Genomic DNA, 19956 nt, shown 5'->3' on the forward strand with positions numbered 1-19956 from the left:
ACACACATAATTAACCCGTTGGCTGCCACGCCATACAACCCATAGGTTGCTCTCTACTTCTCTACGCGCCATGTCTGAAGGATCCATGACCAAGTGGGACTTGCCATTGCTGACAAGTCCGGGCTGACACGGTGATAGGAGAAGATGGAATGCACAACCTCTAGAATCCATCACCGTGTCGAAAAGGGGGAAGTCCCTATGGTGCATTGCCTAACAGGGCCTTTCGGCCAAATCTGGGGCTGGTGCGACTGTCCGACCCCGCGGCATGTAAACCACGAGACCGAACAGCGCGGCCCGTGCTAAGGAGCTAACATGGGGGAACAAAGGCGTGGCAGCCAACGGGTTAACTAGCAAAAACATAATACCAAAAATAAATGATGATCCACGTAGAAAATGTTTGATGTCACCGTGAAGCCGCGTCACCGCCATTTCGTAGAGATGCTGACTTCTGATCCCTTCTGATGTTGACAGTTTGTAGGCGGCCTCCTCTAGGTCGTTATCTAAATGGCTAACTCAAGGAGAAACACAAATTAATAACCAAATTTACATCCCACTGACGTATGACAAATGAAATTACATTGATAACACCAGTCAGCTTTACTAAGCGATCCAGAAGACGAAATGAGTCGAGGGAGGATGAAGACTAGATGACTGCAGCAGCCTTTCCTATGACAGAACATAAAAATTATTTATTTAGTTATTTTAGACTTTCATTAACTTTTTTAACATAAAAATCTATAATATTGTCAGAAACTACAGCTGTTATAACAAAAAATTGAACTTACAGTTATCTGAAGAAAGAGAGCAATTAGCCTGCTTGTCGCTGTAGGCGGAGGCAGCAGCAGCAGTTTTGAACATATGTTGATAAGTGCCCTGCCCTGCTTCTTTTCACATGACTTCTTTTAAGTAGCTGCAATAAACCTGAAGATTACTCATGTCCTGTATGGCTGTATTACGTTTTCCATAGCTTTTCCTATGATAGAAAATACAATTCATGACATCAAATAAAAGTTAAAACTTTCTGAAAAAAAGAATAATATTTGTCTGTAAATGCTTTTTTTTGTTGAAAAACATGTTCGGAAAAAACAATGTATGTCCACGCTGGCCGCTGGGTTACTAAGATCAATAGAAACTACTAATAATTATGATGAATATTAACTAAATATGTGAAGAAGTATTTGAAAAGTTGTGACTAAGCTATTATTGGTTTTACCTGTAGTAATAGGATGATGCATTCAGCAGAATGACGATTTTTTATGAAAGAGTTGATGGTGGACTTCTTGTAGGCCACTGTTTTCTTTCGCATTCCTTCCTACAAGTGAGAAATATGAAAGCTGATTCAATGCACATACACTATAAATCAATCACCAATAATTTGCACATAAATAAACTTGAATTTACCTATGAATTATCGGTAGTTTTCGTGGAAAAATAGGAAAATTTTTGACAATTCGCCATCACAATCCGCCATCACATGAAAAATGAGGACTCGTGCCATCTATTGGACACCTCTGAAACTTGGAAAAGCCCGTAATTTCATTTCTGACGCAACATTAAATTTTTAAATTATAGTGATATTGTAGATCTTAAAAATCATTATCGCTTTGCATTCAAAATAATACATATATAGAGTGTCGAAAATGTTTTTACCGCACTGGTCATCGTACGGGATCTGCCATGTAACTCTAAGCAATTCAGTTCTTTAGATACTGATATAACTTGAACAGTGCCCTTTTATTTGCTTAAACCTAGCTTGAAATCTTGAGAACAGTTCAAAGAACAAAGCTCACTTGCTAGTTTCATGCAAATTTCCCGGAAGTATACCGGAAGTAAGCGATAGCGCCTTAACCATTGATCTGTCGACCAAATAAACCAGATATTCGTGATCTCCGTGAAATTTGGGGTCGATTTGCTGTAATTTAAAGGAAATCCAGAATTTGGTCAAAATCGAGAATTTTCCTGAACTATAGTTCAGGATCATTCTCGAAACCGGAAGTACGCGTACGTACAAATAAAAACATGAACTTTACCACAATTTTTCCGAGGATCACGAATATATGGTTTTTTTGTGCGTCGAATGAATATTTACTGAACTACTGACTGAAATGAGAAAACCGGAAGTAGCTATTAAAGCACATTATTATAAAAATCTAACAAGTGAGCTTTGTTGCTGTAACAGAAACTGATAGCTGTCACCTAAAATTTCCTTACAGTAGCAGCGAGAAATTTCTTCAGAGATGTGCAAAGTAAACGTAACGAAACTGGCAGGAAAATGATCAAAGGCTATGCCGTCTAGCGTCAGAAAAAAGAAACGTTTAACAGTAACATGAAAACAATGTCCGTTCTAGCTCTTTGACACTTATATAATATAAACAAACAAAGGCAAATAACTTTGACACTCACGTAATATTCTCCCCTCCAAATGTGTTTCTCGTCTTCATCAAAAAGCTACCGCCGCACTATAGAAGGCAGCTTTACATTCGTTTATGTGTCTTGTCTATCTGTTAGTGATTCCAGATTGTTGATGAAATATCGTATACTACTACGTTTACGTATCACCCTTTTAACTTTATTCCTGTCATTCTGCACTTTGGCTTACTTGTGATAAATCTTTCTTTATCTCGGTAGGTTTCGACGGCCATTGATGTTCACGCTGTTAATGGAGATGTTGCCTAATAAGGAGATGGTGAAAGGTGTGCTTAAAGCTGTTGCTGCTGTCACTGTTGTCCTTGGTGTCACAATTCAATGGGGTTGATAAAGCAACAGACCCCTGCCGTCAAATTGTTTAATTTAACTGGTTGGTGCAGTATGTTATGAAAATGAAAAAACAAAAAACAAAAAACAAAAAAACATAATAAGAAAGTAACAGATGATCAGAATGAGTTGGGAAATTCAATTAAAGTTACATGACTAACAATTGTATTTTAAAGATTTCACAAAGGAAATATATACAATCTTATTACCACTGTTATGTATGTATGTTTATCATCCCTTATCTTTCATATCTATATTTTACCTCCATTAAATTAATTTTATCGATATGAAATGTTCAATTTCCCTTGCAAAGTTCAGTCAATCAAGACAGGGGGAGACTGCCTTGATTGACTGTGCCCAGGGAGATTACCTGGGCAAGGAAGAAGAGTGCGAGGCAAGTTTACTAGGGAGCGATTAGTCATAGTAAGCTCTGGGTTAAGACTCATAACCCTCCAAAAGTTGATCATGCGTCTTCCAAGTCCCCATTCGAACAGAGCCCTCCTCATCCTCCTGGTTTCACAGCGGGTGAGTGACCACCGCGGGCGTTGGTTAGTGGTTAGTTAGGGAAAGGCAGCCCAGATATGCACTTGTCTACATCATAGATACATCATAGCCTACTTCTGGTGAAGAAAAAGGCTTATTTAGCATAATTTCATCGGCTTGACTGCGGGACAGAGCAAAATCGAATCAAATCGAACGAAATTAAAGAGTATCTGCATGTTTAAAAAAATCTTTTTGTTACAGAAGAGTTTTGATAAGTAACAGATTAAGATTACCCAATCGAGTCTTGAAATATTAACAGTTTTAAATCCAGTACATGATGACCTCATTTAATCACCACAGGGGAGAACATCTAAAACATTGCAAGAGAATGATCATGAAACTAAAAACTAACCCAACTGAAATACAATTTTTTTACCTGCATGACAGTTTTCAAAACAAGATTTCCTCAAACTGGCACTTTACCTTGTAGTGATGTTTGGTTTCCTGATATTGAACTGCAGTCATCATTTGTACACGGGTAGACAGGAGACAGGAGCTTGGAATTTCTCATCGAGTTTGGCTCCAGCAGGTCGAGGTGGCTATTGCTGACTCTTCACAATCAAGTTCACTTCATCAGGTGCTTGTTCTTCGACATTGGAGTCTTCACCATAAGTGACAACATTATGTATTTGAAAGACCTATACTTGTTGTTGTTGTAATGGCAATGGTGGTCGGCCAGGATAAAGGTTTCCTTTCTTTCAACCACATGGAAATGGACGAGGCACAGGACATTGACGACATTGAAAATGAAACTTCGCGCTAACCAACTTTCTTGTAGAATTTTTTTCTTGCAACCACAATTCGATTAAACTTTCATTGAAAACCACACTCAACTGTCTTCTTAACCACAAACGTGAATTTTGCAGACGAATTAGGTGAGAACGTTCATCAACGTCGTCTGCAAGACTGCAACGCCGCTAATGTTTGATAAAATGTTTTGACAAATAAGAATAACTGTTGATTTAATTTATTCCATTATTTCTTATTCCTTGTATTTCCCAAAAAAGGCTAAACTAAAATTACCCGATGCCCGAAGGATTTCTATAATCACTTTGCTGGTATGTGGGATGGATTAGTTGTCGATTGTCTCACTAGATGACCTTTACAACTATAGCCATCTAGCGCTAATTGGTCATTCAAGCAAAAATAAAATAAAGAGACTTTAGCGGCGCCAGCCTTTAGCGTCGTTATCATCAATTAACTTCTCAGCGCATCTCCACTACCGAGTAAGTTAGTTAAAGGTTTCATTAATGTCGTTCAAAAAAAAAATTGATATTAAAAAGGTTTTTTTCGTTCAGGGTTCGTCATATCTCATACCGGTCTATTACAGCAGTAGCCAACCCTCGAGTACTACTGCGTACAAGAGTGTCCCACGTCTTACGATGATAAGCGATCTGACTTGCCCCAACGAATTTATCTAAGGTGTTTTTATATATATGCCGCGCATATAGGATGTTAGTAGTTGGTGTTGGTTAGTAGTAGTATTAGTTATTGGTGTTAGTTAGTAGTAGTGTTTTAGTGGTTAGTTTAAGTTGGTTTTTAGTAAGGGTTAGTACATGTATGGTTAGTTTAGCACAGTAGTTAGTAGTAGTGGTTTAGTAGTTGTTGGTTTAGTTGGTTTTAGTAAGGGTTAGTACATGCATGGTTATATTATACAGAGCGATACGGGGAACAACAATGGAGGACAATGTGGCGGAAGTGGGAATCGAACACGGGACATTTGGATACAACGCTAGATGCTATAACCACTATACCATGGTCGCATATCCTGATCGAACTATTACCGGAAGTAGATCATATCCTAAAAAAGTATTGGCTGAGAATATCTAACAATATATCATTTTTTTATTTCAACAATTGTAGCCTAGTGGTATAGCCTCCAACTGGCATGCCGGAGTCCCGGGTTCGAATCCCATCGCCGACATCCAATGTTCCAATTATTTTCGCTGAGAATCTGGTATTGGCTGATAAGGAAATGAGAAGCGATAAGTCATCCTGGATGGAACAAGGAAAGATCAAATTCTCTTTATTATTTTTTTTTTATGGAAAAAAAATAACTAACAGCCCTTTGGGTGCTAAACGCAGCGCAGGTAGCTGACAATATACTAAAGAATGAAAAATCGCTTATGCATATCCTCAGTTTAAATTAAACATTTAGAAAAGACCGCTAGATGACTCTTACGTAAAAATTTGAATTTTCGATCGAAATGTGTAACACATAGACACATTCACTTTCAGGGGTTTAAGTATTATTTAATACTTAATTTGAATTCAGATTTGGTTAATAGTTTCGGTTGCTTTACTTCCAGTATCGGAACTCTATGGTCGGAAACAGGAGGATAGGATAGGGCGGGAGAATAAAGGTGAATGACGCAAGGTAAAACAAAATTCCCATGCAAATGAAATCATAACTCACAAACCAAAAATTCTTGTTTGTCTGATTTAGTTATTTGGGGTTTGGGGCTCGTTCAAACACTCTGAAAAAGACACGTACCAGAGTTTCTGCCATCGGTATCGAATATCGATCTCCATTATGTTTTTCTTCTTCTTTTCACTAGAAAATCAACTGCAATAATCAAATTAAAGTCAAACAATAAATTGTGTCCAATATTATCCCGAATAATAATTAAAAAGACAAATTGTTTTTACTAAAAATGTCATTTTGGTCACTTTAGATGGCGTCGCTGTTCCATCGTGGTGGTAGATAATTCACATGCGTCTTTTTCTCTCTCTAAAATAATAAGATATCTAAAATTACCTCGCAGCATTTATTTTCCAACCATTTGGTCGGAAATTTTCGGTAATTCAAACCGAGCATTGACGCACAATTCAAGGAATTATTTCCCATCGCTCACGGCGTTTTTAAAAAATCCGAGATAAATCTGAAAATATAAGAAAAAAAAAACGAGTTATCAGTTACACCCAGCAGCGATCGAATTTCAAAGTCCATCAAACAGCGAAAAGTGGAATTAATAATAATAATAATACCGTGTTGGATTACTTATATTTCTTTCGGGGGGTAGACATTTCATAATAATGCTGGCCAAGTAGAAAAAATAAGTTTGATGGCATCAACGGCTTGCACACACACATGCGGTTTTTTTTAAAAAGAAGAAAAGGTGGTGGTGGTGGTGGGGGGGTTTTTAGGTGGGCGAGGCGATATGCCTTTGGGTGCGCAGCGGCGGTGAGTGGCTCAAAGGTCGTCCCGTCGGTGCGATGAGCTGACAAGCAGCGGCTTCCTTTGATCTTAAGCGCGTCCAAGTCTTAACGTAGACAGCCTGCCGCTTTTCCCTTTGACGGCGCTTTCCTTTGATCAATGCCGCACGCCGACACTTTTCTTTCTTTCTCTGTGTGTGTATAGTTTATACGCACACATATGAGGGGGGAATTTAGAAAATCTTCTCTTCTTTTTTGATAGAAGAAAATTTTGTTTTTCTCCTTCCGAGTCGGGAGATTTTTTTTTTTTCTTTGGAAGGGAAACAATTGTATCAATCGCGCCGGATGAAAAGAGACGTGTGGTCTATTGTGTATAGGTGGGATGAAAAAGGAGGGGTTGGGGGGGGGAAAGAGGGCGGAACGGGGCGTGTCGACCAGAAGAGTCGGCACCTTTTGGGGCTTCTTTTTTTCGGCGTAGTTATACACAGAGCGATCATCACCACCGCTTTTTCCCCACTTCTTCTTCTTCTTCTTTTTGTTTGTTCAGACCCTCCTACTCCTCCTTCACAAGTATAAAAGTGGCCCAGTCGGCCACTTTCCCACCCAAACGTTTGCCCAGTGCTCCCGCTGAAACAAGTCGAAACAAACAGCAATGTCCCCATCCCCAGTACTAGTGCCATTACTCGTCAGGTGAACTACTACCACTACCACTGCTACTACCACAGGAGAATTAAAAATTTGAAGTTGAAATTGAAACTTTGAACAACGGGAAAAAAATGGAAAAGTGCTGGTTGTTTGTCGTTTTGTTCTTGTGCCGAGCTTCGGCCACTCCGATCTATCCGTCAGAGACCAACAACAACGTCATCAACAACAATGTGACGACCAACAACAACAGTTCGCTCATTACTGACAATCTATCTAGTCCCCATCGGTCGCAACAACAACAACAACAACAACAGGAGGAGAATCCCGAATGGGAAATTCTGTACGACAAGGAAATCGGAACGTGGTGCCAACCCGCCACTTCCGATTTGTTGCCTCCGCCACCACCTCATTTTAGTGAACAACAATTTCCCAATCTGCAGAGGATGACGGCCAACGCCGGATCCAGTAAAGATTCCGCAATGTTGACCCGCTGGGTCGATGCCGCCCTCAAACTCGTGCGGAGTCAAACGCTTCACATTAATTGCAGTTCGGACGGAGTGTGTCCGCCGGATGAAACGGAGCAACAACAAAGTACGACGGCCAACACGTTGAACCGACCCGTGGCCAGCAACATGAACCTCTACGTCGCCATGGCAACGGACGTGAAACACCAAAAACATAAACTGGAAGCCGTTTTACCTGACGGCGCCTTGACTAAAACTGGCGCTCACGACGCCTGGATCGTCCTGGACCCGACGCCTCATCTCGCCCTGGGCCACACTCTGTACGTCTTTGTCATCGATTTCAACACGTCCGACGTCAATTGCATCGCCGCTGGCGGAATTCCCCTAGGTAATAAAATAATTCAAATTTAATTCAAAGAAATTATTTTAAATTAAAAATCTGAATACATCAGATGGAGATGAATGCATCAATCAAGTGTTCAAGAATCGGTGTCCCAACCGGATGATGGTGAGGAGAGCCACGGCCGGCGCCACCCACTGGCGCCACAAGGGCCAGCACCGATGCGACGTCGATTTCCTGCCACTGGTCCACCTGCAAAACAAGGCGCCACTGCAGAGCGAACAGCGGCTGTTGTGCAGCAACGACGTCAAAGGATTGGCTCCTTGTCCGCAGCTGCGGACGTGGAACGAAACGTCGGAATTGATTTGCGATCCGCTCAGTTCCAATCATAAAAGATGCGACAGCACCCAGGACGTGGTCAAGACCCGGTGTCGATTGTTCGAGACTTGCGACCAGGCCGTTCTCATTTCCGGCGGATGGAATTGGCAGTGGAGCGGAGAGCGGGAAGTCAACCGGTTGCTCTCCATGTACCGAATGTTGCGTCACAACGGATTCGACAAGCAGAGCATTAAAATCTTTTTCGCCAACGGAGCCAGGGCTAAAAGAGGAGGAGAGCACATTGTCGATCCGGCGGAATCGGTGGCTGCGGGAGCAGCACTTCCGGCCGATCCATTTTCCTTTTCAGCGCCCAAAGTGTTGAACGGTGGTACGGAGAAACCAGTGAACCAACATCGACATCACGACCACCATCCGAACGAACGTCCCGCCATGTATCCGGCCTCGTTGAAAATTGGCCTGCGAAATCACATCCGCACCATGTGCACCACTCCGCATTGTGCCGACTCGCTCGTCGTTTACCTGTCGAGTCCGACCCGACCGGATGGCGCTTCTCTTTTGTGGGATGCCGACAACAATGGAGAGGTAAATTCATTTGTCTAAAATTTAAAAAAGAAATGGTTAATTAAAATTAATTAAATTTGATTGGCAGTATGACGAAACGGAGGTTTATACCATTCGTGAATTCCTTCGCGACATCCAGGATTGCGTGGCCCGCCAGGTGGTCGTGTTGGTTGACCAGAATTATTCGGGACTGTTGGCCGACGGTTTGAAACGATCGAAACGACACGCCAACGTCTTGATGTTCACCAGCGGCCAATCGCATCAGCTGTCGCACGTCGGAGAATTCACGTACCACTGGGCCAATTATCCTCACGGCCACTCGTGTCTCTCGCAAGCCTTCAAGGTTCGTTCCAAATCACATTTAGACTCCTAAAAATTGACTTGTTAGTTTACAAAATTGGAATTTGCATTTGAAATTAGGATTCGTTGGATGTTGTCAAATTCTCCACCAGTCGGTACGAAGATTCTTCTAATGGGACGTTAAAATACAATTTATTCGGGGCTCCGTGTGATGCCGTGCCACCTTATTCCAGCTACGAACTGAAATCACTTTACATGGGATGCCAATACGTTCCGACTCGGTTGTGGCTCAGCCGGCCCGGATCGGACGTCGATCCACCCCCAAGACTTGGAAGAAGAAGACGATAAAATGTTTCTTTTTTTTTTTAAACAAAACAAAACAAATTTTTATACGTTTATATACATTGAAGATTTAATTATTTTGTACGTGTGTGTGTCGTTTGTGTTGTGTGAATTTTTTGGCCCGTTTTTCTCAGGTCTTGAGGCATTTGGCGTCGTATCCATTTTTCTTATTTTTTTAAACGGTACCGTGTATCTTTTAATTTCTTTATTTTTTTAAATATTTAGCCTCGACATTTGAAAATCTTAATAGGCAAAAATATTTAAAATAATGGAGTCGTGTGTGTTGACCAATAACAAGTAAATAGCCCCTCACTTTTTATATTTTCTGGATGATATAATTAATCTTTTGTAATCACCCGTTTTTGTTTGACGCAAAAGTAAGCAACATGTTTGAATTATACGCAGTATAGAAACCCTTGAAACAATCTAGCGCCATTTGATGTGTACGTTTTACATGTTCAAGGACCCACTTGAAATACCAGCAAGGCCATTGAAATTTCTTTATGTTGATTGTCAAGTGACCCAAGAGCACACACATTCTCTCATGGTCAAATTCCTAGACATGTGTAACCAAAGTGCAGTATCAACAAGTTGCCCATAATTGGATGTTGTGTCACTATTTTTAAAATCCAACAGTCTAGTTTTGCACTCTGTAAATGACTATTTCGTTAGACCGCTTATTGGACAAGAGTATTAATGGCAACAATAAACTTAAAAGTGATATTATAAGAGTATGTATTTGAGACTCACTGGTATTACAGCAATCTCAATTTGATGGAAAGAAGAAACTTAACCAGGTGGCCATCCCAATTGCCTGCCACCCAAAACGTGGATGTGGAGATGGAAAACAGATTGACAGCCTTCTTCTCCATTGTTTACCACTGTGACAAAAAAAGTGTATTAGCCAAATGTGTTGAAAGGATATCTATATTTATGTTACCTAGCCTGTAGCCTTTATTCAAGTTCAAGTCGGCAGCCACTTTTTTGGCGGTCAGCATGAGGTGACCCAAAAGCTGTAGAATCATTTCAGATTAATAGTTTTAAATATATCTCAGTGGTGACGTGGATGTACCTCAAGATCATCAGCCTCCGCTTTCTCTAGCATGGTGATGGGTTTGATGGGGATGACAAGGAAATGGACTGGAGCTTGTGGATTGACATCGTGAAAAGCCAGACATTTCTCATCTCGGTAGATAATCTTGGCGGTGATGGAACCGTCAATAATTTTGCCAAAAATGGTAATGGCCGGGGCTGGTTGTGCCGCTGCCTCTTTCGCACGTTCTACTTCATCCATTGCGTACTAATCAATAGTACTAGAATTTCCAGAATTAATTTTCTCTACGAATGTGACGTGTGAATTTGATTAATTTTGACGAGAAGTAGACAATTGCATTGTAGTCTGCTACGAATACTAAACGAGGTCCTCTAGCGGGCCTTGATCGAAATAAATAAAACGAGGCAAATATGAAAATTGCACCATACAACTTTACCTGATTGCGGTATATCTCTTTCATTCGATTTCAAATGGTTTGGCAAAGAGAGTTATGCTACTGGAGGAAAATGTTTGTCGGCGACAAAAATCGATTCTGGCGTGGCAAACGATGTTATGTAACACGCTGAACGATTGTTATCCTTTCACGGGAAATAAAAGTGTCTATTGTAATATCCGATCCGTCAAAACAAAATAATATTATTAATGGGATTTTTATGTAGGTTTGTCACCGATATCGTCGACAGGTTTGCAGACATCCTTGTCGACGTTCCATTTCCGTTCGAGATTGAGAAACTGATTGAGGGAAAGAAAAGTCGTAACATTTATTTATACTTGCAACAAAAAATAACTTAATTGTATTATTCTATTAACAATCAGTTACTCTGAAACATGGCTTATAAAATGTATTTGGCGCAACAGTCATGTAGTCGACATGTTTCGACGGTATATCAATCAACCAACAACAATTGAATGTTGGATAACGTCGGCATCTCTGACTAGAATTTCAATTAGTAATACATACGCAAGACGCTGAATTGTATCATCGTGTGCTCATTTCGTGAAAGAATTCGCGCATAAATATCTGAGCTCAAAGGGGCGGACTGACGGCAACATGATCCTGTTGAATAAAAGATCGCAACGACGGAAAGGTCCGTTTCAAAGCCTTGGCAAATTCCCGACTTCTCAGAATGTACAGCAGCGGACTGATGACGGAATGCAACAGGCGCATTTCTCTGGCGTACGGGTAGACGGCCACCACATCGTCGTGGGTGCATTGAAATGGATTCAACTTGCAGAAGACCATCGAGATGCAAACCAATCCCATCGGTAGAGTGCAGACGCACAATGAAGCCACTCCGCAAAACAGAGTGACAGAGGCCTCCAATTCCAGTCGGCAAATGGTTTTATTGGGCAGATGGACAAAGTACTTGTCCGGTTTGAGTGTCGACGAATTGGATGCCGAGGATAACACGTCGACCGGCTGCTGATGAACTCCCGTCGCTGCGTGATGAGCTCGGAAACGTAAATAGTGGCGGGTTTTGACGTAAACGGCCGTTTGGGCGACGATGATGAGTCCGACTATGACAAAATGGAAAAACGCCACCCATTTCAAGAAAGACGAATTGATGGCTGCACATTCGGGGAACGGGATACTTCCAGTCCAGTAAGGACTCGTTAAAATGAAGAAAACCAGGAGCCACGAAGTGATGAGACATCCGGCCACTCCGGCCACTGTCACGTATTTGCGATGTTTGATTGGATTGCTGATGGCGAACCAGCGGTCGGCAGTGGCTAATAACAAACTCACCAATAAACTGGTGTAAGGTGATCCCACGAACAGAGTGTAAATCTGGCAAAAGATTTCAGTGCGGCTGATGGTGGGGATGAAAATGACGGTCCAGTACTCGTAGATGCCCATGAGGAGAATGGCGAAATGACAGGTGATGTTGCCCAGCCAAAAGGCGTTGCGTGGGTTGTAAAGTTGCCGAGATCTTAAAATGACAAAGGCCACCAGCAATTGAATGGGGATGCCGAATATGACGGCAATGCTCCTGATGATGAGCAGTTCCAGGGGTAAGACGATCGGAACCACTTCGTCCTGGATTTCTTGGCTGACACTGGCGGTTGCGTTGATGATGGCCCATTCCTCCTGGGTGACTTGTTGATTCGCCATGGATCCAGGAGCATCTAAAAGTGACGATGGGCAAACACAAACTGTTATTGCTGGATGAGAAAAACATGGACAAGTATACGCACAATACAATTGGTGCGCAGCCGCAGCCTATGACAAAGATTTCCAGCAATGATCCAAGTTGCAGGTTCCTACCCTTTGCTTTCCCATCAAGGGAATTCCATTATCAAAGTGATCTCGTTGGTAATTTATCCTCTTTATACATTTCCCACGAAAAGCAATAAGCATAATGTTTGACGACTCAAAGTTTGATCGACCCAAGGGTTTGCTTCAGTCAAATATGCAGAACAACATCAAAGGATTTGCGATTGGCTTTTCATGACTCTTCAGTCGAGCTGATTTGTATACGACTGCGGCTTTTTGATTGCCAAAACGTCGGCATGAAAAGTAGTAGTATATCTAGGGCGTTAATTAACTGCGCCGCCAATTTTTCTTTACAAACGTCTGGCTACTTTACTTAAAATTGGCAATTTAACGTTTTGATGTTTGGTAGGTTTTTTAGGAATTCAAACGATAAACCCTTTTGCAGCCATCTTGAGTTATTGGCTGTAACTAGACGTAACCATAAATGATTTTAAACATTTCGTGGCAGTTGCATGGCGATGGCATTTACGGATCACGACGACAATATGGAAAGATATCAAATATCAAATGTTAAATTATCTGTTTTCAGGTAGATATAATAAATGGGGGAATTCTTTCTAGAGGAACCAAAGGGCATTTTACCTTGTCCAATGAAAATACGTAAAATCCGTATTCCGGCTGTTACCAGATCGGATTAGGCCTATTTGATGCAGCCGTAGGCGGGGGGTTCGTCTGGTGTAAAAGTCCTTCGTCCAGCACGTCTATGATAGCCAATATCTGTCATCTTCTCCACAAGGACATCTGTCTTCTCCAACCAATCCATTGTTTCCAGCTCCATCAAATTCTGATATTCAGTCCTAAGATAACAAAATGCAACAAAGGTTACTAGGTACATTTAGCTGAACTATCTTTCAATTTCCAGTTAAAACTATACACCAGAATTCAGATAAAAAATGAAGGACATCATTTTAACAATGTAGAATGTTGATGACAATAAAAGTTTAGTTCAAAAGCATGATATTGCATTCAGTCGTTGGAAACTATAGAGTATGGCATTCTAGTTCATGCAATCATAACATACTGCACCTCATTCTTGGATACTTCATTTTAGCAGTTTAGTTCAATCAGTAACATCAACAGTTTACGAATTAGAATGGTGGCCATTGTCTGACATCATATTAGCAGCCAAGATAACAAATAAACAGTAAATAAAGCGATAAATATTTTTTATCAAATATCAACATACCTCATGAATAACATCAACCTGTGCTTTGTCCTCCATTTGACGATGGACTGGATAGATTGAAAATCACAATAAGATTAAGGACACATTCTAGATTGATGAAAATGGTTAAATGGCCGATAACGTTCGTCCTGCATGACCAATTGTTTTTGAAGGTCGTCAGTGTCATATGGGTAATAACAGGTGGACAGCAAAATCATTTTCTTTATTACTTTTCTGAAGTGTGCTCTTAATTTAGCCTACATAATATATTCTTTAGACGTGCCAGCTCTGATTCTAGAGAAATGCAAATTTCATGACCAGCCCTTTTGAAAGATTGAAACAAAAGCCAAACGTCCGAATTTCACGTCTGCTCTTGCATGACGTCACTAATTGAAGATTGACACTTATACGCGCCAAATCTTGAAATTTTAAAATACAAATGAAACGATTGTGGTTAATCTCTAACTGGGAACTCACACATGTGAGTACCAGGGACACGAAGAAACCATGTAATTCTAACTTACTTCTTAATTCTACTGTACTTTTTTTTTCTACTTGTAAAACTAATACCCACGTCTTGGTATATAGCCATGAGGAAGGACCGGAAAAAATGATGGAATTATTTTCCTTTGTCGCCCGGAAGTGCCCAGGAAAAGAAAAGTAATCCGCTCACGTAGACCGGCATAATTGTTGTTTGTTCACAGCAAGTTTAGTTTCTTTTTTCAAACTTTTCCGCCTTTCTCGCATGTCTACACCAAGTGAAAATCGTTATGACATAACACCAGTTCAGCCAGATCGGCAAGGCGTCGAATTGACGATTAAAGTTGTATTACGCGCCTTTCGGTCGTAGGTTCGTTCCCAGTTACACGCACAGTCCCAGCTCCGTTCTAATCTCAAAATTGATTAGTAGACGGCGTTCAGCCTATGGCAATCTGTGGAAATCAAACAGTTCTCGACGATAACTTGGCAAATGAAAATAACTGTCAAGTTTCGTTCAAACTGGAACATTAATTTGCATTCAAATGACGACGTTGTTTTGATGTTGATCTTTACATCATTGAATGACGATAACCCTTTAAATTAATTCAAGTTCTCGTTGCTGCCGTCTGAAACATTTCGGAAGCGTTATACGCATAACGATTTAAATAATTTCAATCCGGTTGAACTTAATGCCAAACTGGTTATCGCATAAGTGGACAGTAACTTGATGATCCAACATTGTTCGACCAGTTGTATGGACTTTCTATCGATTGTCATCGCTAGCTCTCATTCCTCCCCAATAATAAAAAGCAAAAGAATTTATCACACTTTATATGCAACTAAATCTTCCGTATTCCCCGCTTTACGCTCAGTCTTACAACATGCCTCATCCAGTGAACTTCCCCAGTTTCCCAGATATACGTGTTATTCCTACTCCAAAATTCCAAGATTTTACACAGCTACAACAGAAAAGTTGCGAAGTGTTTTCATTTAATAAATTTCCAAGACGCCGCGGAGCCGTTCTTCAAGCGCCCCCTCGAACTAGAGGGTTCTCTAGTTCCAACCAAACCATCGGAACTACTTCACTCAACTTTTCACCTTGTCAACACCCAAAAGTGGACGCCCCCAACATCTTTAACTATATCCTTGCAGAGGATTACCCTTGATACGGACGGTATTGCACGGAATACACGGAGCATGACGCTCGTTTTCTGCACTTCGTATAGAACGTCAATGTCTTCCATATCCCAATTTTCACCCGCAAAGATCTAAATGGCATCACCCAATTACACCTCAAAGCCGATCAGCGTCTCATCGCCGAAAACGAAAAAATTATTGAAGATAATCAAGCGCTCCAGCTTCAACGCTTTGATGATTTCTCGTCAATTTCACCATGTCAGATCATCTCATGTCGATTCAACTATCTGGCAACCAAGTCTCTTAAAAGAGTACATTTAATTCCGCCTCATTTTCTTTAAGAATCGAAGAGCACGGTTGGGGAATTGTCAAATAAACTTGAACGTACCAACCCGAATTTTTTGTATTCGAATGTGTTGAAGAATGTATTGAAGAAAAAGTGATTGGAAAAAGGATTCCCCCAAGCACGGCCGTTGCGTAACGGATGTGGGATTCCGCTGAAAAAGATTTTGAAAAAATTCTAATTCACAAATGAATTAGAGACGAATGAATTATTTCCCATTTTTGACTCCCCCCCCCCTTTTTTTTAAAAGAAGTTTGATTTGTAAAATAAAACATTTTCCTGCTAGAGGGCAGTGGCGAAGGCCAAGTGACGTACATTTTTTCCCCCTCCCCCCCCCCCTCGAACCGTGACGTATTATGTGAACGTCCCCTAATATATAAATTGAATGAAATTTTATTTTTTCTTGTAGTAAATTCTCAAATTACGTCAAGATCTAAAAATCGCATAAGAAAAACTCAAAAGAGATCCGAGAGGTCTAATTCATTTTCAAAATGTATGAATTTGAATTAAACAGCCCGAACGATTGAAATAATTGACATTGATCGAATGCCAACCCCATGTGCAGATCTGCAGCAAACGGGACATATGATTCCTTTTTTGGATAAAGGATCGACAAAATTAGAAACGATCTACTGTGCTGTGACTTTATAATCCTTATCAAAGTCTAAACCTTTTTGTTTACAGACAAACAGAAATGGATCGGATACGACGACATCGGCGCCAATCTATTTCTACGTAAAACGAGGCTCAATTTTTTCCACACAATACACTAAGATTCCGTTCGATTTAACGGTGGTGAACGAAGGTAATGCCATGAATTTGACATCGGGGATATTCCCGCGACCTGGGAATTTAATTTCTTCTCATTCGCGGGCAGTGGCGAAACTTTCATCTCATCATTTTGGAAGATGTTTTCTTCTACTCTTTTTTTGAACAAAAATAGAATCGAGAGGACTTTTGTTAACGAGAATAAGAGCCCCGTTGATCAATATATTCCGGTGACTTTCCAGTCGACGCTGAACTTGAAAAAAAGGCGATCAACCCTGGTTGGAGATTCAGTAGATTTTAATTTACTCTCGTATTTGTATGACGACAGTAACCATTTTACCCAATTCACGGGTTTACGTGACGTTCTCATATGACGTCACATAACCAGCACCTCCACTCCCTTTTTTTTATAGATTTTATTTCCCCACTTAAAAATTCTTCAGAAAGCCCTTTGGGCATTCATTTAGGGATGGGAATTTCTTTACCAAAATTATTCAATGGATGCGACTACACTTATTGAATACACACACCAAGTTTCAATTTGTTATGCATGTTGATTGGCGATTTCAATAAAGTTATCAGTCGGTCCATACACTGTTGCCGTTTTAAAAAGAAACCTAAATAATCGATTTCAGACGGAAAAGGGAAACTCCCCCTGACGCTGTGGTTGGTTGGGTGTGGTCCGCGCATGCGGAATTCGGGCCGAACCCTGTGAGACCCGCCATTTTTCTTTTGTCCCGTTTCTATATAGTTTTCCCACCCACCCCAATCGAAGCTGAGAGACAGATAGAAAAAAATAGATTAAACAGCAAATCGAACATGATTTGAAATTTAATTCGTTTTGGATATCGTTGTGATCAATTTTTCGTCATTCTCAACACTGCATTTTCACATGACGCTGTGAGACCCGCCCCTTTTTCTTTTGTCCCGATTTCTAGTTTTCCCGCCCAAAATCGAAACTTGAAATAAACACACAGTGCCAAAAAATTATACATAACTTTGTCGTCCCAATTTTCCATTATTCACATTTGCCTGATTTTAATGTGAAAAACGGATTCACATCAAAATCAGTCAAAATGATAAAATGAAAAATTGGGGGCGACACGTCCATTCCCCGTGGCTGGTGGCGGCCAAATGAGCCCAACGCTTAGAGTTTTAGACTGGAGCCCACAGCCAGCTCGCCTCATACAACGAAATTGGATCCACTTGGGAACTCGATCCAACCGAACAGCAACAGCAGAGAGTCTGGGTCTGTGGGGGGTCGCTATTTATAAAGGCCGATCCCTTGCTGCGCGTGCTTGTTTCTCCATGGTTTCCTGCCAGGGTTTTACATTTCTTTGGAAAATTTGGGAAATGGAAATAATTTAGCCTTGATGTTCGGTACAATTAATACAATCGAATTCAATACTATCGGGAAAATAGCAACGTGCCTCTGAAATTTACTAAACCCATCAATAATCGGCGTCTTCAAATAATTTGTGTTTGGATGACGAGACGTTTTTATCTCAGACAATCAGTCAATTGCCTATCAAGTAAAAATGAAGTAACAATGTTGCCAGGTCTACATCACTGAAAATGGTACTACATTATTTTCAAAGGAGTTTTCAAAAACGTTAATATTTTTCATAATATAAATGATTTTTTTCACATCGTTAATAATTTCTAGCAGTTTCCACCAATTCACTATCCTTATCCTAGTGCTCTAATCATCATGGAGGATAACTATAACAAGAAAAAGTTTCAAATTTCAGCCATCCACAAACATGCGTTGCGGCCAGAGCTATAGGATAGGCTACTATAGCTCTGGTTGCGGCAATGAATATAGATTTCCAAAAACAAATATTGAATTTTAAAAAAAACACTGCAGGGCTCATCCTTGACCGGCCAAATCGACCGGCGTCGACATGTCCAAGTGCCAGTTGATGAGGCTGTTGGTGGCCCTCACGTGATTGAGTCTTATCAGGTTTTATGATGTCGTGATTATATAAGTTCTATTACATTTGAATTTATGAAGCAAAGTTCCGTCTCTGTTCGTGACTAGTCTAATATTTTCAAAGGTTGAAATTCGGAATGCGGAATTCTCATCCAGACAGAGAAGACTGCTGCCACCTAGCAACCAAATTTTGAATCTCTTACCAGCGCTAGAGAAAAGTCTAAAGGAAATGAATGAAAAATGGTTCCGGTGGTCGATGTAATAATTTAGTCAAAGACAATCAAGTATACCGCTAATCTGTTTAATTGATCCCAACCAAATAAGCTTGTAAGCGCCAAATGGACTCGTGTCTGGCACTGTTCAATTTTCTATTCGCGGAAATATGCAATGGGTTATGAAATATTCCAACGAACTGACGTTAGGCTACCACTTGGGTGGGGGTGGTATTTTCGGAGAAACTTGTTGGAATTAGATTTTCTGCTTTGTCAAGCATGACAATGAGCTGGATGAAAAAGATCAATACAAAACTATAGATAGTGCATCACGGAATGATTATTTTGCCTATACAGGGTATACACCGACTTGATAATTTGTAGATATTACAGTGGTTTAGTTTGTTTGTTTTTTTCGTACGACAGTCAGAGATTTTGGGCAGTTACAAGATTGTCAAACTTTTTTGTACTTCAGTCAGAGCTATTATATTCCATATATAGTTCCAAAAATCAAAGCATTAGTCATAGGGGACCCCTTGGTCGTTACACTCGTAACGCATTTGATCATTACAGGATCTGTATTGAGAAAAGACCGGAAAAGACTTGATGTAAAAAGATCAAACATTCAAATATAATTGGGCCAGAACAATCCCCAGTCTATATTCTATACACCAATGCACTTCAATCAAGACCCATTCAAATATGCATAACTAGATTGATTGGGGGACGTTGATATATGTAGGCGGCCAGCCCTATAATGACGGTATAGCATTTGACATATAGTTGAGATATCCACCGTCGACTATAAATTATGTTTGCATAAACTATGACAACCCTATATATAACATATGAACATTGGAGGATGCACACAATGTGTCTGTTGGTCCAACTGTTACAAATGATGCGGTTGCATTTGAAATCGACCGACTATATACATATTTGCATTTTTTTAAAATATAGATGACAAATCCATCACAAACGTGATGGGCGGATGACACAATTTCAAGTCCAACTTCAACGGTTCCCATTTTTACTGGTTGTCGAAAATTCAATGAATATAATAATAATAAGAGCTTCAATCTTGAGTGAAATCCAGACGACAGAAATGAGTAGTATTGATTACAAAGCAATAACAATAGCTGAGC

The 19956-nt window shown here is 40.4% G+C and overlaps 3 protein-coding genes and 3 long non-coding RNA genes across 9 annotated transcripts; 2 read left to right on the forward strand and 4 right to left on the reverse strand.

Annotated features, from left to right (window-relative positions):
• Window positions 1–323: 323 nt before the first annotated feature.
• LOC124205737 lies at window positions 324–967 on the reverse strand. Its single transcript, XR_006879455.1, has 3 exons — window positions 786–967; window positions 578–666; window positions 324–508 (listed from the first exon to the last, which is right to left on the reverse strand). It is a non-coding gene; the product is annotated as an uncharacterized LOC124205737 (long non-coding RNA).
• A 73-nt stretch (window positions 968–1040) lies between these two features.
• Window positions 1041–1891, reverse strand: LOC124205738. Its single transcript, XR_006879456.1, has 3 exons — window positions 1402–1891; window positions 1214–1312; window positions 1041–1116 (listed from the first exon to the last, which is right to left on the reverse strand). It is a non-coding gene; the product is annotated as an uncharacterized LOC124205738 (long non-coding RNA).
• A 2539-nt stretch (window positions 1892–4430) lies between these two features.
• On the forward strand, window positions 4431–5753 carry LOC124205743. Its single transcript, XR_006879458.1, has 3 exons — window positions 4431–4523; window positions 4596–4719; window positions 5607–5753. It is a non-coding gene; the product is annotated as an uncharacterized LOC124205743 (long non-coding RNA).
• A 208-nt stretch (window positions 5754–5961) lies between these two features.
• LOC124205739 lies at window positions 5962–9466 on the forward strand. Its single transcript, XM_046603226.1, has 4 exons — window positions 5962–7950; window positions 8015–8823; window positions 8891–9145; window positions 9223–9466. Exons 1-4 carry the CDS (start codon window positions 7230–7232, stop codon window positions 9448–9450), a joined length of 2013 nt encoding a protein of 670 aa, XP_046459182.1. The 5' UTR covers window positions 5962–7229; the 3' UTR covers window positions 9451–9466.
• On the reverse strand, window positions 8597–10845 carry LOC124205742 (adenosine 5'-monophosphoramidase HINT1-like). 2 transcript variants are annotated; one of them, XR_006879457.1, is made up of 5 exons: window positions 10517–10820; window positions 10385–10457; window positions 10195–10325; window positions 8914–9457; window positions 8597–8837 (listed from the first exon to the last, which is right to left on the reverse strand). XR_006879457.1 is itself a non-coding variant. In XM_046603230.1 (3 exons), exons 1-3 carry the CDS (start codon window positions 10736–10738, stop codon window positions 10234–10236), a joined length of 387 nt encoding a protein of 128 aa, XP_046459186.1. In that variant the 5' UTR covers window positions 10739–10845; the 3' UTR covers window positions 10163–10233. The 2 variants fall into 2 exon arrangements, 1 of the variants encoding a protein (XP_046459186.1); XM_046603230.1 differs by lacking the exons at window positions 8597–8837; window positions 8914–9457 and having other exon boundaries at window positions 10163–10325; window positions 10517–10845.
• A 389-nt stretch (window positions 10846–11234) lies between these two features.
• Window positions 11235–16184, reverse strand: LOC124205740 (trace amine-associated receptor 7a-like). Of its 3 annotated transcripts, none has more exons than XM_046603228.1 (3): window positions 13960–16184; window positions 12695–13570; window positions 11235–12625 (listed from the first exon to the last, which is right to left on the reverse strand). In XM_046603228.1, the coding sequence occupies exon 3, from the start codon at window positions 12609–12611 to the stop codon at window positions 11526–11528; it is 1086 nt and encodes a 361-aa protein (XP_046459184.1). In that variant the 5' UTR covers window positions 12612–12625; window positions 12695–13570; window positions 13960–16184; the 3' UTR covers window positions 11235–11525. The 3 variants fall into 3 exon arrangements, with proteins under 3 accessions (XP_046459184.1, XP_046459183.1, XP_046459185.1); XM_046603227.1 differs by having other exon boundaries at window positions 13356–13570; window positions 13960–16183; XM_046603229.1 differs by having other exon boundaries at window positions 11235–13570; window positions 13960–16183.
• Window positions 16185–19956: the final 3772 nt, after the last annotated feature.

The sequence above is a fragment of the Daphnia pulex genome, chromosome 10 (genome assembly GCF_021134715.1).
Source record: "Daphnia pulex isolate KAP4 chromosome 10, ASM2113471v1".
Taxonomy (NCBI): Eukaryota; Metazoa; Arthropoda; class Branchiopoda; order Diplostraca; family Daphniidae; genus Daphnia; species Daphnia pulex.

Excerpts from the sequence above, each read along its gene's own strand:
- LOC124205739 (XM_046603226.1), top strand. The coding sequence starts at position 7,230 with ATGGAAAAGTGCTGGTTGTTTGTCGTTTTGTTCTTGTGCCGAGCTTCG. Across the intron at positions 7,951-8,014 it reads CGCTGGCGGAATTCCCCTAG|ATGGAGATGAATGCATCAAT; the intron begins GTAATAAAATAA and ends TGAATACATCAG. Across the intron at positions 9,146-9,222 it reads GTCTCTCGCAAGCCTTCAAG|GATTCGTTGGATGTTGTCAA; the intron begins GTTCGTTCCAAA and ends ATTTGAAATTAG.
- LOC124205742 (XM_046603230.1), bottom strand. The coding sequence starts at position 10,738 with ATGGATGAAGTAGAACGTGCGAAAGAGGCAGCGGCACAACCAGCCCCG. Across the intron at positions 10,458-10,516 it reads CGGAGGCTGATGATCTTGAG|CTTTTGGGTCACCTCATGCT; the intron begins GTACATCCACGT and ends ATGATTCTACAG. Across the intron at positions 10,326-10,384 it reads GAATAAAGGCTACAGGCTAG|TGGTAAACAATGGAGAAGAA; the intron begins GTAACATAAATA and ends TTTTTGTCACAG.
- LOC124205740 (XM_046603228.1), bottom strand. The coding sequence starts at position 12,611 with ATGGCGAATCAACAAGTCACCCAGGAGGAATGGGCCATCATCAACGCA.